The sequence below is a fragment of the Dipteris shenzhenensis genome, chromosome 15 (assembly GCF_047967505.1).
Source record: "Dipteris shenzhenensis isolate YYH24624 ecotype China chromosome 15, Dip_SZ_1.0, whole genome shotgun sequence".
Lineage (NCBI taxonomy): Eukaryota > Viridiplantae > Streptophyta > Polypodiopsida > Gleicheniales > Dipteridaceae > Dipteris > Dipteris shenzhenensis.
Genome location: NC_141610.1, coordinates 11,201,645 through 11,218,212, shown reverse-complemented (window position 1 = coordinate 11,218,212; position 16,568 = coordinate 11,201,645). Strand labels below are relative to the sequence as shown.

At 46.1% G+C, this 16,568-nt stretch overlaps 1 protein-coding gene across 1 annotated transcript in view; it reads left to right on the top strand.

The window, feature by feature from the left end:
* The first annotated feature begins 11,690 nt into the window (after positions 1–11,690).
* Positions 11,691–16,568, top strand: part of LOC147893352 (putative galacturonosyltransferase 13) — a 95,122-nt gene continuing 90,244 nt past the window's right edge. Inside the window, exon 1 of the mRNA XM_087385758.1 lies at positions 11,691–12,342. Coding sequence (XP_087241884.1) covers positions 12,132–12,342 — 211 coding nt within the window. The 5' untranslated portion in view covers positions 11,691–12,131. The remainder of the gene's footprint in view (positions 12,343–16,568) is intronic.

Genomic DNA, 16,568 nt, shown 5'->3' with positions numbered 1-16,568 from the left:
CCTGTGTCGAAAATCTCTTGGCAAGCTAAACGGAAAGGGATGGAGATAATCTCCCAAAAGTTTCGGAAGAAGGCCGAAGTCAAGCCATCTTCCCCTGAGCATTTTTGGGTCCGGAGTTGAGGGCTTCCTAGAGCTCCTCATCTGTGAAAGGCTCCTCAAGTCTGTTGCATAGGTCTCGTGAGACTATTGTTAAAACATGATCCCAAAGTAGCTCTTGGGCCACAAGATTGGCTAGGGTCATCCTCTCTGTCTGAAAGAGTTGGCTATAAAAATCGGTGGTCATGTCAAGAATCTCCTGTGGGTCAGTGTGCATGATGCCCTGCAAGTCCCAGAGATGCTATAGCTGTGTGCGAGTCGATCGGGGCCCAGTGGTCTAAAAGAACTATTGCTTTGTCATCCTATCCCCCTGCTGCACCCATCGGGCCTGGGAGGAATGATAGAACTCAGCCCATCGTAGCTCCGTGTCCTGAAGCTTGAGACGAGCACTCTCCAATCTATCACTAAGCCACTGAGACACTGGGTCCTGCTCCCTGAGCCTCTTGATGGAGGCGAGGTCTCTCCTCAAAGCCTACTCGTGCTCCTGAAGGGTCCTCCTCCGCCTGAGGGCGTGAGCTTGCAGCTCCACACTACTCCTTTGAATCGCATTGGCAACCCATGCAGCCTAGCCCTCACTCGGTGCCATCTCTAAGTGCTCCCAGATCTTTGCCATAACCCGCTGAATCTCCTCATCCTACAAGAGGTCCTCTCGGATGTAGACTCCCTTTTAGGGGGGATCTCGACGCGGTTGATCCAAGTGAAGCACCACTGGATAGTGGTCGGACATCGTGGTACTACCTGCCAGAACCGCGATAGCACCACCTCTGTGTAATGACCAGTCCCCAACATAGAAGTGATCTAATCTCTCGAGCAATCCATCGTGTCTCCTCTGTCCAAAGGAGAAAAGAAGGCTGCCAGGATTCCTGTTGAACTCTGGCTCTCTCCATGGGTCTCTGCCACTGATCATGAAAATGAACTACTCCCAGGTACTACGCTCTGCTGCTAGCATCTCAGAGAACGAGGCACCGCCCTGCTTGTCTTCCCCAAACTCCAGGTTGTTGAAGTCCCCTCCAGCAATCCAGGAGTCAATCCAGGAGTCAACATTCATAAGACACTCTGATAGCCTCCTCCAAAAGGTTGGGCAATGTTGTTTACATGCTGGGGCATACACGTTTATGATTCCAATCTTGGACTCTCCCGTCCGAACTCCCATCCAAACTACCCTTCCTAGAATGAGCTCGCCTTGATCGTAGACCTTTGGAGCCAAGGTCTATGAGATTTTGGACCTCTCCCTGGAAGAATGTGATGGCATCATCTGATGTCTGCTGCTGAAAACATGTGCTCTTGAATCATAAGCATGTCCACTGCTCGCCCTACCACTTCCCTCTGCAACTCCTACTGGAGCATCAGGTATTGCGGCTAGCTGCGAACACGATTGTGGAGCTCGTGTACGTTCCAACTCACTATGGTCCAACTCATGAGGATGGGGAAGTCCGGAACAAGGCTCTCCTATGGGTGGGTGCCTGTCCTAGAAAGACTAACTTGTGTGATTTTGTCGGGGGTTTGGAGAGCGAGTAGTTAGTGTTTGTGCGGCATCGTATTAGGGTGGATACCAGCTCAATACTGATCTTCCATGCCCACTTCATCATGAAGGAGGCTTCCACCCCGAACAAATCCGCACACATATGGAGGGGCCAGAAGTGTGCCTGGTCCACCCTTGCCTCCATCGGCAATTTGATAACTCTTGTCGCTAAACCACACATCGGCTCCTCGTGCATGAACCTAAGTTGAAAGTTCACCTTCGTGCCATGGGCGTACCAAAGATCTAGTCCCTTTGGTCCCATCCACTCGTCCATCATGAGCATAAGCTGATTACCCAAAATAGCATCAAACACCTCCGGGGACCACTTCTCCAACCCTATGGAGGCAAATGAAAATCTCTAAACGGGGTGTGTCTGAGATCCCACTGCACTGATCAAACCCCCCTTGCGGGGCTGAAGGACCATGAGCATGATCTCCAATGGTAGAGGGTATGAGTCCAGAATCTCTAGATAGTTCCAGGGTCCTAACCTCTAGAAGTCCCGCACTGAGGGACGCCCAGGCTAGAGGTTGGGAGGTGCTGGCCAAGAGGACGAGCCTTGTCTCTCAGGATCCCTCTTTGAGCGGACCTGCTGCTGCGACGATGAGGAGGTAGAAGGGGGCATCATCATTCTCTTACTTGATGGGAGGGGTGTTGAAGCGGAAGAAGCTGCTACTGAAGCAGAGAGGGGAGCGGTGGGAGAGGGAGAGGTCGGGCCGCAAGGGACAGAAGGTGGGTGGCGGGTGGTAAGAGTGACCATCAGAGGGGGGGGGAGGGGGCAGGGGGAACCCTAAAGGGGGAGGGGGAAGTGAAGAGGAGGAGGGGGAGGGGTCGGGGGAGAGGGGGAAGAAGAGGGAAAAGGGTGACCTCAGGTTCCCCTGCTGGTCAGGCTCGCCGGGGCTCTGGATCGGCTCCTCCACGGCCATCGTTGGGCTAGCGACTGCGAATTCTGCCATCGCCGCATCTAGAGCTCCTGGGGCTCTCTACTACTGCAAGGGTGGGTGCGAAGGCTGGAGGATTGACTGGATGGGCAGAGGCTCCCACTTTTGGGGGGCTCCTGCTGTTCCTCTTTCAAGGCCTCTCGGTCAACCCTGTCCCTCTCCCTATGGTTGGTCCTCTGTTTGCGGTGTTTGCGGGCCTGCTTGCTTGTTTTCTTTTTCTTTTTAACCTTGTCCAGTTTCCTTTTGAGGGGTAACCCATGGGGTCTAAGACTCCTACTGCTCCTATCTAAGAGGGCTCTAAACTTGGGCCTGCTGACTCTGCCTACTCTGTGGAGGAGGGGGAGGAGACACATGAGGGAGGCCATGGTGGCAATCTCTGGTGAGGTGGCCCATCTGTCTGCATCAAATACATTGTCCTGGTAACCCAGAGATCTCCACCCTTTGGCAAAGTGTGCCCCCTTCTAGGGCCTTGATAAGGATCAACTCATGGAGGGACTCCGGGCTCTCCACCACCAGTTTGATCATGGGGACTCCATCATCTACTAGAATGGAGGCGGTCGTCTTTGGCGGGGACTCTAGCACTGTGCCAAATGCCCGGCCAATGGAAGGGAGGATGGCTCGATACTCCTTGGGGAGCCCTAGGAAACAGAGTGTAACTGAAAATCATGGGACATGGTGTGTCGTATCCATGTCCTCCACTGTGAACCCATGATACCAAGGAAAGAGGTAGACAAGGTGCGGGCCAAGGAGTATGGGGCTCTACTCCACCAGTGTCAAGGCGGTGTCTGGGGAGCTCAACTGGATGAGAAAAATGCCTCGTCCATAAATGGTGACCTTCTGGATGTGGTCACCCTCTAATGTCAAGCTCGCCTGGATCCACTCTCGCACCTGTCTCTATGTAGGTGTGAGGCCCACAATTCTACCCACAAGTGCCTTGTCCTGAAGGGACTGAACTACCTACTATACCTGTTGCTTGTCAGTTGGGGAAAGAAGAACCTTGACGACTGTGGGAGTTGAGGGTGCTGCCATAGAGCCCCTCTGGCTAGACCAAAGGTCGCCACCAAGATTTTCTTTCACCGTAACAAACACGAAAGCTCCTGTTGCAGGGAGGCAAATGAAAAAGGAAAAGAAAGAACGACAAGGCGAGGCAGAAAGGGGGAGGAGAGAGAATGGGAGGGCGACAGGGAAAGTAGAGGGGAGGAGAGGAAGGAGGGAGAGGAGGAGGAGGAATGAAGAGGAGGAAGGAGGGCGGGAGAAGAAGAGAAGAAGGAGGGGGGAGGCGGAGTGGCGAGGGGGGTGCACTCACGGGAGGAGGGTAGAAGGATGGGAGGAAGTGCGGGGCAGCAATGAGGGGGAGTGGGAGGCAAGGAGGCAGGAGGGGTGGAGCGGGGGAGAAGGTAGGGTGGGGGCGGAGCAAGGGGCGGTGGCGTGGGGGAGAAGGCAGGGCGGCAGAGCAGCAAGGGGAGGAGGCACGGGGCAGGGCAAGGCAAGGGGTAGAGGTGGAGCAGGGAGGGCAGGGCAGAGCGGAGAGGGAGGAGGGGCGAGGCGGAGCGAGGGTGAGGGTGAGGCAATGAGGAGGGGTAGTGGGCGAAGCAGACAGGAGCTGCAGGCGGCCTGTAGGCCGCCGTAGGCAGCAGGGGGAGCTCATCGAGCAGCTCCTCCTTCATCTAGCGATTGGTGAATAGACCTCATGATATCGACGAGTAGGGTTGTAAAATCAAGTGGGTTGTGAAATAAAACTTATTTTGGTATATTTAATGGTGAATGCAAGGTCCAATTTTTGGGCTTAAATAATGGATAGCATGTTTTAATATGGCTTCTATTATGAATGTCTTGTTTATGTTTGCCAGCATGTTCGTTGCACTTTCATTGGTGGAATTGACCAAAGAGCTTGCATCCATCGCTCTCTGCTTTGCTCTAGCCAATTAACATGGTCCATTCATCGACCAGGCAAATATTATGGGATCTCATTTATGGAGACTTACTAGGCTTCCACATCGACATCCTTGACATTGTTCCAATCGCAGTGCTTTTCACCATGGTTGATAGCATTTGTGAGAGTGCTCTCAATGGAAGCAAGAACGAAAGAGGGAGAGAGAGAAACAGAGAGCCACACAAGTTTTGGTGGGTGAAGAACCCCCTAATCTTCTTTTTCATTCATTTATATATGCATTTGAGTATTGTACATAACCGAGGTAAAGGCACAGTGACCTTTAACCCCCACAACCTCCTAGTTAAAGGACAATGTGCCTTTGAGGGAGAACAACCAATGAGCATACTATCCAATGCACATCAATACATGACAATACTCAAACCGCTGACTAGGTAGACTCTTCGTCAGCATATCTGCAGGGTTATCATCTATATGAACCTTGACAAGCTCTATGCGCTTGTCCTCAAGTACCTCCCTGATGAAATGGTACCTGACCTCAATGTGTTTGGTATTTGCATGAAAGACTGGATTCCGTACTAGCTGAATAACACTCATGGAATCACTATGCAATGTCAGTACACTTGTATGAATCCCCAAATCTCCCACTAGCTGATCAAGCCATATAGCCTCCTTGCAACCCTCTGTGGCTGCAACATACTCAGCCTCTGTGGTAGACAAAGCAACTCACTTCTGTGCGCGAGACATCCACGACACTGCACCACCTGCAAAGGTGAACACATAACCAGAAGTGGAACTCCTACTATCCACATGCCCTGCATAGTCTGAATCTTTGTACCCAAGTACATGCATGTCTCCTCTACCAAAGCAGATGCACATCTCCTTGGTACCCTTCATGTACCTCATGATGCACTTAACTGCCTTCCAATGCCTCTTTCCTGGATTAGCCATATACCGGCTAACAACTCCCACTACAAATGCAATGTCTGGTCTAGTAGCTATCATAGCATACATAAGACTCCCAACTGCTGATGCATAAGAAACCTTGGCCATCATGGCCCTTTCCTCATTTGATTTGGGACTATCTGTATGACTCAGTTTCACATATGGAGACAATGGAGTACTCACTGCCTTCCCCCCCTCCACATTGAAATGCTGCAATACTTTTGTAACATACTTTTTTTGTGAAAGCCAAAGGAGTTTCCTACTCCGATCACGCGTGATGCGCATACCAAGAATATGACCTGCAAGTCCCAAATCCTTCATATCAATAGCCTCATGCAACTTGGCCTTTAATACATCTAGCTCATAAGTATTCTTGCTAGCCAATAGCATATCATCCACATATAGTGCCAAGATTATCAGGCTATTATCCTTAGCCCTTTTAGTGTAGAGGCAGTGATCAATTTCACTCCTTCTAAAACCCTGGGACCTAATGAAACCATCAAACTTCTGATACCATTCTCTAGGCGCTTGCTTAAGACCATAGAGACTCTTCTTCAGCTTGCAAACTAAATGCTCTTTGCCATTTTCTTCAAAGCCTTCCGGTTGTTCCGGTTGCACCATGTAAATTTCCTCGTGCAAATCCCCATGCAAGAAAGCTGTCTTGACATCCATCTGCATAAGCTCCATATCCTCTGATGCCACTAGTCCAAGCATGCATCTAAGTGTGGTCATCTTCACAACCAGAGAGAATGTCTCATCAAAGTCCACACCCTTCTCTTGCTTGAACCCTTTAGTGACCAAACGGGCCTTGTACCTAGGCACATCATCACCTGTGACCTTCATTTTATAGACCCATTTAGATGGCAAGGCTTTCTTGACACGTGGCAAAGAAACCAAGTCCCAAGTCTTATTCTTCATAAGTGAACTCATATCTGATTGCATAGCATACTCCCACTTGCATTGATCCTCACGCATCATAGCCTCTCTGTAGCAAGAAGGCTCCCTGCAATCAGTAAGCATCACATAGTCTACCCCTAGAACAAACCTATCAGGCGGTCTAGACACACTAGATGATTTTCTCAAGGGCATTTCAGCTTGCTGTCCCACCTACGTATCAGCCACATTCGGCTCATCATTTCCACTAATAGATGATCCATCATCTACCCTTGATTGTATACCTGTGGGAGTACTTGGTGGTACCATTTCTTGCACATTTGGTGCATGGACAGCTTGCTGTCTATCAACATATGCAGGTGGATTCACATCCTGGAAAGTGATTCTTCTCATTTCCACATCCCTCACGGGTGCCTTATGCATCTTCTTCTCATTGAAGACTACATCATGGCTGCGTATGATCTGCTTTGCTTCTGGATCCCAGAGACGATAGCCCATCTCTCCACTTTCACCATAACCCAAAAAGATGCATTTCCTAGACTTAGGATCTAGCTTCTTTCGAAGCTCTTTTGGCACATGTGCATATGCCTCACACCCAAATATACGCAAATGAGAGTAAGAGGGCTTCTTGCCACTCCATGCCTCTTCAAGAATACCACCATCCAAACTCTTACTAGGTGATCTATTGATCACATGCACTGCAGTCTTCATTGCCTCAGCCCAAAAACCACCAGAAAGACTTGCATTGGAAAGCATGCATTGCAACCTTTCTTGAATGGTACGGTTCATCTTTTCTGCAAACTGGATTTTGCTCTGGAGTACGAGGGGATGTGAGCTCCCTCTTAATCCCATGTGTATCATATAAATGCTGAAAGTCATAAGCGAGATACTCTCCACCATTGTCAGTCCGTAGGCATTTAAGCGTTCTACCTGACTGATTCTCAACCAAGGCCAGCCATTTCTGAAATACCTGGAACACATCACTCTTCTGAGCTATAGCATAAGCCCACACTTTTCTAGTTGCATCATCAATGAATGTCACATAGTATTCAGCCCCGCCTAATGACCGTGTAGGCATGGGATCACATACGTCTAAATGCACCAAATCAAGCTTTTCAAACTCTTTCTTTCCCCTTCTTTTAAGGGCTGATTTAGTCTGCTTCCCATAGAGACAGTGCTCACAAAATTCAAAATCAGAGAAACTCAAATGCGGTACATAACCCAAACGGCATAAGAGTTTCATTCCATTCTAGCTCATGTGCCCCAACCTGCAATGCCACAAAGAAGTGCTTGGCTGCTCGGTTATTGCAACAACATGATCAAATACCCTTAATACAGGTAAGGGATACAAAGTCCCACACTTGGCACCCCTGGCCAAAAACATAGAGCCCTTCTGAATTTTCCAACTCTGAAAGCCAAAAGTGGTGTGAAAACCAGCATCATCTAGCTGACCCACTGAAATAAGACTCTTGGTTAACTTAGGCACATGTCTCACATGTTTCAAAATAAACGCAGACCCATTTGCAAAAGAAAACTTTATGTCACCTACTCCCACTATGTCACATGCATAGTCATTTCCAAGATGCACACAACCTGTCTTTCCACTGTCATAAGTGGAGAACCATTCCCTATGGGGAGTAACATGGAATGAAGCACCAGAATCCAAAATCCAATCCTGGGAATATGCATCATCTGAAGTGGTAAGCAACTCTACAGATAAACTAGACATGAAGAGAACGTCATTGTCACTATCATGTGTGACTGCATTGATCTCCTTGATCTTCACTTTTCCTTTGTCCTCCCTTGGACTCTCTTCCTTTTGATTTGCACCCCAATTTGCATTCTTTTTCTTATCCTTTTGCTCTCTTTTAGCTTGTAGCAATCTTTTTTCATATGGCCCTTCTTGCCACAGTGGTAACACTCAACGTTCCGTGCCCTGGATTTGGTACGAGACTTCCCTCTTTCTTGGGACTTCCCCCTGAACTGTGATCTGCCCTTTGCACATTTAAGGCTGCATCCTGCTTGTTGCCGTCCATAAACTTCCGTCTAATATCCTCGGCCAACAAGCTACCCACAACATCATCAAATTTCAGTACTCCACCAGGTGCAGAGTTACTGACAATTGTACGGAAGGTATCCCATGAGGATGGCAATGAACATAAGAGAAATATTGCCTTAGTTTCCACATCAAAATTCATCTTCTGAGCCTGAAGCTGGCTGAAAATAATATTGAATTCATTCAAGTGAGGAGCAATGGAGACCCCTTCGTTCATCTGCAGCTCAAACAACCTCTTCACGAGGTAAACTTTATTAGAGGCAGTTTCCTTTTCATAAGTGGCACACGGTTTCTTCCACAAATCTTTCGTAGTCTGCTCATTTACTATTGTGAAATAAACTGACTCTGCAAGATGAAGTCTAATAGTAGATTTTGCTAATGCATCCAACTCATTCCAATCATCCTCATACATATTTGCAGGCTTAGCTTCAATCCCTGCCAAGGGTTTAATCTGCTTCTTTTGAATAAGCACATCCCTTATTTGTTCTTTCCACAAACAAAAGTTTGTCCCATCAAACTTTTTAATGCTAAAAAACTCCTTTTCAGACATGGAAGAGGATGCCATGATGCAAATGAAGCAAAAATCCCAAATGCTAGTGCCTACAAGAGAGAATCACACCAAATACCAGGTGCACCCAAATGTGTATGCCACAATAGAGTGAAATATCACCAAAACTCATGTCTCAAAGCATCTGACTCATGTGCATATACTATGCATCCATATGAGCAAATCTGGCCCAAAAGAAAATGCCAACTGCAATGGCAATCCAAAATGCCAATAAGTGCCAAATGACTCAAGCATAAACACCGTCCACTGGCATATGCATTAATAATATCTCATCCAAGGGAGCATAGCACTATCAGTGCATCACTTGCAATGTGTCAAAGCTGTCCCTCAGTATAAAATAGCATCCATGTCCAAAGCGTCCATAAAAATAGCATCCCACAAGGCAATTTGGGCCTATCAGCGCATCCAATAAGGACCGTAATGCATCCAAATGGCCTATAAATCATCCACTGCAACCCAATGCACACCACGAATGAGCGCACACTGCTCAAACTACTGCAACCAGAGTGATCTGCATAAGGTATGCTCAAGAAATCATAGTCCCATGGTAATGACCGCTACTGAAAATAGAACCTGAGATGCCTCAAAACATGGGCGCCATTGGATAATCGGACTCAGCAAGAAAATCTGCAAATATCTCTCTTCCGCCGGAACTCCAAGATCCCAACCGATGAGTGAGAAATGGGAGTCAACACTTATCCACTGCCATGTGGCATAAATCTAAGGTTTCAAAACCTTAGAATGAAAAATGCATAACAGAGAGACGAAATCGAATACACAGAGATCTATAACTCTGAAAATCCTCCACCGAATCATGTAAGAATTGATAGGTAAGGGTTTTTAGGCGTCCGAAATGCAATGGGACAAACGGTTGGAAACTGTCGTCTCAATCACTGGGTCCAACACACGGACTGAAAAACGTTTTTGGAAACAGAGCTATTTGTAAACTTCACCGGAGTGCGAATGATGAGCAACATAGAAGTTTTAGGACCTCCTGAGTCCACCGGAACTGACAGATCTGCAAATGGTTGCTCCAAACTTGAGTTCCAACACCCGGGAAGAAAAACGCAGAAACTGACACAATGAGTTAGAAATCCAATGAAATGATCCCAGATTCAAGAATGAAGGTGTTTCCAAGCTCTTGGAGTGAAGTGGATACCAAAAGCAAGTAATAGTTGCCTCTATAAGTCAATATGGAGTCTCTGTCATCGAACGGAACAGGGAAAAGCTCAAAAAACGACTTTTTGTTTGAAAACACTTAACAGGCTCTCAAAACCACTTCACAAAGCCAAAGTGACTTCCTCTAAGGTCTCTATACACTCGGATGCAAGTAAAGTCACCCACAGAGCTTCCCACAGAGCTTCTTCGTCCTCCCACAGAGCTGCTGAGCTTCAAGCATTCACGCACGCTCAGCTAGATCACCCAGGCTCTGATACTAGTTGAGGGTGCTCTCAACGGAAGCAAGAACGAAAGAGGGAGAGAGAGAAACAGAGAGCCACACAAGTTTTGGTGGGTGCAGAACCCCCCAATCTTCTTTTTCATTCATTTATATATGTGTTTGAGTATTGTACATAACCGGGGTAAAGGCACAATGACCTTTAACCCCCACAGTTTGCTATCATCTAGAGTGTATGCTCACTGAGCTTGATGAACCTGCAATAACGCGGCCTTTTCTTCATCTCCAAGATCAAAGAAATCGCCTAAAGATGACTAGAATTTGAATTTTGCTTGGCACGTTGCTCGTGGCGATTTTGTCGTTGTTTGACTCCGATTACAACTTTTGACATTTAGGTAATATGCCAATATCTTATCCAAATGCTCTCAATCTCGATGCCTGGCGAAGGGCCCATTCCCTTGGTTTATAACTCTTTGGGGAGGGAAGTGCGCCACCTCCCCGCCCACACTATGTGTGATTATAATAATTATATTATACATTATCATACATTATTATAACTCTTTGGGGAAGGAAGTGTGCCGCCTCCCCGCCCACACTATGTGTGGTTATAATAATTATATTATACATTATCATACAAAGATTTTAAATGCTCATTCATTCAAAATCCTTGTTTTCAATTTGAATTCTCACAACATTCCTCTCTTTTGATGCATGTTCTTGATGCAAGGAAGCAAAGAAATCCAAGCTGGATGCAACATCTAAGGATGACAACACCTTTATGCATATGGTTGTAGTCCATGTGACAATATTGTATAGACTCCAATGAGGATTAGTTATGAGCTTTTGTGAGCATCACCTTATTCATGTATTTGTTGGGCTTCAACTTCCAAAAAATGGACATCACTAAGTCAATAATAAATCACCACCCTTGACATGTGCAGGGAGGATTGGTTCCTAACATTGTCTCATGTCCATATTTTTACTCATTTGTTTTTTTCCTTTAAAATTTTGATTAAATGCTATGATTCAAGTTCAATTTCGTGTTAGGAGTAACATGATTGGCGAGACAAAAAGGCTGCCTTGTGCAATCTAGTTCTAATGAGTACTATAGTAAGATTGCAAGGGCCCGCTTTAACCTGGTGATTAAATCCTCAAAATGGAGCAAATGATGATGTCCGAATGTAGAGTGTTGACGAAAGGTGTTTAGTAGGTACAACTTGATTGTTGGGAAGGAGAGAAAGGATGTAGCTATTTTAGAATTCAAGACTTGAAGGAATGTAATGAGGGCAAGTAATGAAGGGCAAAATGGAAGTTTGACAATTGATGATTTGTTAGCCCTGCCGGGGGATGTACTCCACTAGAATACAAATTTAGTTAACAAACTTGATCCTCAGCACAAGGACGAGGAGAGCTCTACTTACAGAGGCCTTGTCCTCCCCTCCCCTCTTCCAATTGCTTTTTCTACTCCATTGCTTCAAAGGCTCTCATCCCCCACAATCCGCATTCGTTTTGAGCACGCAACTCAAAGGTCCCACTCCCAACAGCTGTCAAACGATCCAAGCACGCACGCTCTGAGCCGATTCCATTCAAGCTAGGCAGCTACTTTGATTCCTTGATTCTGCTTGTCCCTGCATATTCGCAACCTCTTTTGGATCAGGCCTTGAGTTTCTGTCAAATTATGGGCTAAGAGGATGTACTCGTCGGTTCCATCACCCAGGTTAACAACGCGCTGCAAAAGTAGGCATTTCTATGGTAGCCTGAAGGGTCGGTTGTTCGGCCAAGATAGAGTCAGCTCCCTCTAGCAAAACAGTTCTTAGACCTTAAAATGCAGGTCCACATCTCTCCTAGTATGAATCGTATCACGATATCCACCTCGACCGGATTCTTAGATTTCGCAAAAGTCAAGGTCGCAGCTCGCCATTTCTCCTACCGCACTCTATTCTATTCCGTGCTTCTGCTGGCATTTCTTCTGCCCTTCGTCTTTATCACAACTGCACTTGTGACTCTCGAAAATGTCAGCAAGTGCTCAACAATAGGTAATAATGTTTTCCTTGCAGAGTTGTTGCTTCTTGAGGAATGCAGTTCACCCTTTGGTTTCAAAATTTTCCAAATTACCAAACGGCATTGAACAGATATTGTCCGTTTATTGTCTGATTCAGTGCGCAGAAGAGAGAGAGAGAGAGAGAGAGAGATGTTTCTTTCTCTAGAAAATGGTAATTGTGCATGTATTTATCGTTTTTGTAAGCAGAGACAAATAGAAATTTTAAAAGCTGGTCTTCCAAGTGAGATTTTCACGTGCACCCCACGTGTATCCACGTCTTAGATATAGCGTCTGATTCTGCTGGTCGCGGTGAGAAGGATGTAGTGCAACATGACTCTGTGAATGACTGATCTGATCAAACCCCATACATGTATTTATCGTTTTTGTAAGCAGAATTTTAGAAGCTGGTCTTCCAAGTGAGATTTGAACGTGCATCCTGTGAGTAAGCCTGATTTGTAACCACGTGTTAGAGCTTGTATAGCGTCTGATTCTTCTGGTCGTGCTGAAGAAGGATGCAGTGCAACATGACTCTGTAAATGACTGATCTGATCAAACCCCATACTGGATTATGCTGTTCCTCTACTTCCGTCTGTCATTGGAAGTGTCACTCTACCCGTGAACTCAATTTCAATAAAATTAGTACTGCTTGTCACGGTGCAAAGGAGGATTCCCGTGGAGGATTGATGATATCAACATACCTCCATCAGGTCTAGGATCAACTTCAAAGTTAACAGAGCTTACTTGACATCCTTGTGAGGATGTTCTGTCCCGCTTTTAAGTGCTGATTCATCTGTAGTCATTTCTATTGGATGGAAGTGACCGTCCAAATGTCTTTCTACACCTTTAAAGCTCACTCAATTTGGTTTGGTTCATTGGATGGAAGTGACCGTCCAAATGTCTTTCTACACCTTTAAAGCTCACTCAATTTGGTTTGGTTCATTGGATGGAAGTGACCCTCCAAATGTCTTTCTACACCTTTAAAGCTCACTCAATTTGGTTTGGTTCATTGATATTCTCTTACTACTTTCAGTTGGCTGGATGTCCATATCTTTATAAGAAACAAACTTTACTCTTTTGCATGGGCCTGACCATAACGTAGCTGTGAATTGCTTAGTAAGGTAACGGAGTAGACAGGATTGAAATTTGCATGCGTAATCTTTACAAATAGTGCTTTCATACATGGTTCTGTTCAAGAACAGAAACATGCACCTTGGAAGAGTCTTGGAACTTTTTCTGTACATTGCTTTCTTTTTGCTTTTGATGGTTTACGTCCCCTTTACAGAGATTCACATTTAGCCTTAAAGATGGTGGGCGAAAGGGTCTATTAAATCCTGGCCCATTTCTGCTAATGATTTCTTTGCTGCTGAGTATCTTGCAGCAGCAACCCCATTTTGTTCAAGGATAAATTTCTTCTTTGGTAGAGAATTCCACCATGACAACGTGGCAAGCAACCATTTAATCAGCAAGGGTCATGAAAGTCCTCCCTTGTATGCCATGGTAGCTGTGACATATGCTATGGCCAAGGCCAGTATCCTCCCTTACTATAAAATGTGAAGGGTTGTGGAGCCAAGGCCCAACTCGTGAAGACAACACTTGAACTTTGGGATTTTGCTCCGGTTCTATTGTCTTACTTCTTGATTTTTTTCCAAAATTGAGATTAGTATATTGCCAACCTTTTGGTGCCTTTTCTGCAGCTGCCCCTTTAAAACAGGCCAGAGCTAGTCAAGGAATTACAGTTTTGATGTCGATCTCAAGCTATGCTTTCAGTACTGCCTAGCATCCAAGAGGTAGGTTTTACAAAATATGGAAATAAAGAGTTCGACACAGCATAGGGTGCAGATAAGGATTACCCCCTACCAGGACTTTAATCCGATATATTTCATTATTCCAGTGATTCATGATTGTAATACATAGTATCCCAAAGTTTGGAACGGAACTTCAGAGACCTATCACACAAATCAGTTATATATGGCAATACAATGGATTTTTTGCAAAATCGTGGAGGTTTACAATGTGTTCTCCAAAAAAGTAGCAGGAAAGAACACTATCCACAAAAGTTTCCACTAATGGTGTCGCTAACCCAAACCCAGTAAATGAAGAGGCTGAGTTTAGAATCTTCAACCAACTGAGATCAATCTCCTTTGAGAATACTGGAGCAAGTTACTGTCACTGTCCGTACTCCAATATCCAGCAATGCCAAAGTAGAAATCAATAAATTTATAGTAGAACAACTTGGAGGATATATTCAATCAGCCTAGTAGTCTAGAAATCGTAGGTAGCTGTGTAAAGTATCTTCTCGATCCAAATCACATCCAAAAGAGTAGCTAGATACTCAATAAGACAAATTACAATTCCGTCTTGGGCTCCTGAAATGAGTCAAAACGATGCCGTGCGTCTAGGTGTGCAAACCATCAGCCAACAGGTACTTTGGAGCAGTAAATCAGGAAATCACCATCTATGAACAAATGTGGGGTTGCATTGATGTCAGTGTGCAACAATAGCAAGCCCAGGTGAGGCTTTGGGGCTGAAATACAACGAGAGAAGGTATTTTACACAAAATTGCTGAGTTCGAAGTGCATGCACATATGAATAGGTGTGTAACAGCAGATCGTGATAGAGGAAAAGGCTTCAGCTGATGTAATTTCAATTGCACATCTGCTAGGTGGACACCATGAGAAAGAAGGTGACTTAAGAATACAGCATGTGGGTTCAAGGTACAGGGCCAGGGCCCAGAAGTGCTCAAACATGACCTAGAGGAAATTACAAATTGTATAGGAAGGGGCTGTATGGAAGAAATGAGGCCAGAAGATGAGTATGCTTCAGATAGCAAGAGTGGGCAAGGTGAAGGCAAGAGCAAGTATAGTTTGCAATTGAACAAGGAGAACCGGGTTAGCAGAATCAGACTAGCATTAATGAAAGCAGAAAGCTGAAAGCACTTAAAAGCAAAAGTTTAATTACCCAGGAAGCTAGATAAAGCTAACAGGAATCAAGTAGACTTTTAATTCATGATTAGGTACAATTAATGGCTTAATTAGGGGTAACTAAGCTGACCTCATTGAAGACAACATGCATCTGAGCCCCACTGTAGGGCTAGGCTGATGGTATTAAATTGTATGCTGTTGAGGCTAGGGGAGAACCGACCGTATGAGAGGAGGTTCCTGGAGAAGCTATGGGGGTTGTATCTGCTGCTGAAGGACTGAGTGCTGCTACTGGTCCATGGCCTGTGGCTGCCTCTGGAGCTGCTGTGACTGCTGCTGGTGGAGCTGCTAAGGATACTGTGCTGACTTTGTCTAGAGGTGGAGCCATTACTGGAACTGATTAAACTACTGCTGGAGATCCTGGTGAATGAGGGGAGCAGCTGGTTTTATAGCCCTCCAATCCCCTAGAATTGGCTGACCAGTCTGTGACTACAGACTGGTCTGTGGGCTTGCAGACTGCACACAGACTGTCCCCACTGGCAGCTAACTGCTCTGACTCGGCTGCAGACCGCCCTGACCTGCCATGTGTCCTGTAACGGCACTCATACTGCCTGTGCCTGGTCTTGCCTGCTCTGTACCTGTCTGCAGGCTGCCATTCAGCCTGTACGGCTGCTGTGCGGACTGCTGGGCTGTTCTGCTGACTGTATGACCCTGTATGGCTGTATGCAGCCCACCTGCTGACTGTAGGCTGCCTGTGGCAGTCTGTTGCTGTACTGCTGGCTGACCTGCTATTCCTGCTGTTGTGGGCTACAGGGCTGCAGAGATGCCATGGGCTACAGATGCCCATGACATCCCCTTCTGCTGAAACTGGAACAGAGGTCAAAGCTCAAAACTCTTGTCCAAGAAGTGTTTGTGATTGTGGCTCATGCCAGGTCATTGATAGACCGGCTACTAACTTCTTCTGGTTTAGTTTGGGCACCATCAAAAGCATATGAGCCTTCCTGTCTGAATCTGGAACTGAATGGCGTGACCTTGCAAACTGACCACTGCCTGGTGGTTAGTAAGCCATGGTGCACCTAAGATGATGTCTGCTTATGAAGGGTTCACTTCTTTGCCATCGCATTGATGAGGAGCTTGACAATCTGTGCTACCACTCTAGGATGAATTGCTGGCTGGGCAATCCCAAATGTACTATGAAGTTGGAGCACATTTGTCGACTGTGCTGTTGGAAGACAGAGATTGGTGGTGATGGATTTGCTGAACAAATCCTCTGAACTGCCACCGTTGAAAACGTTGGTGACCT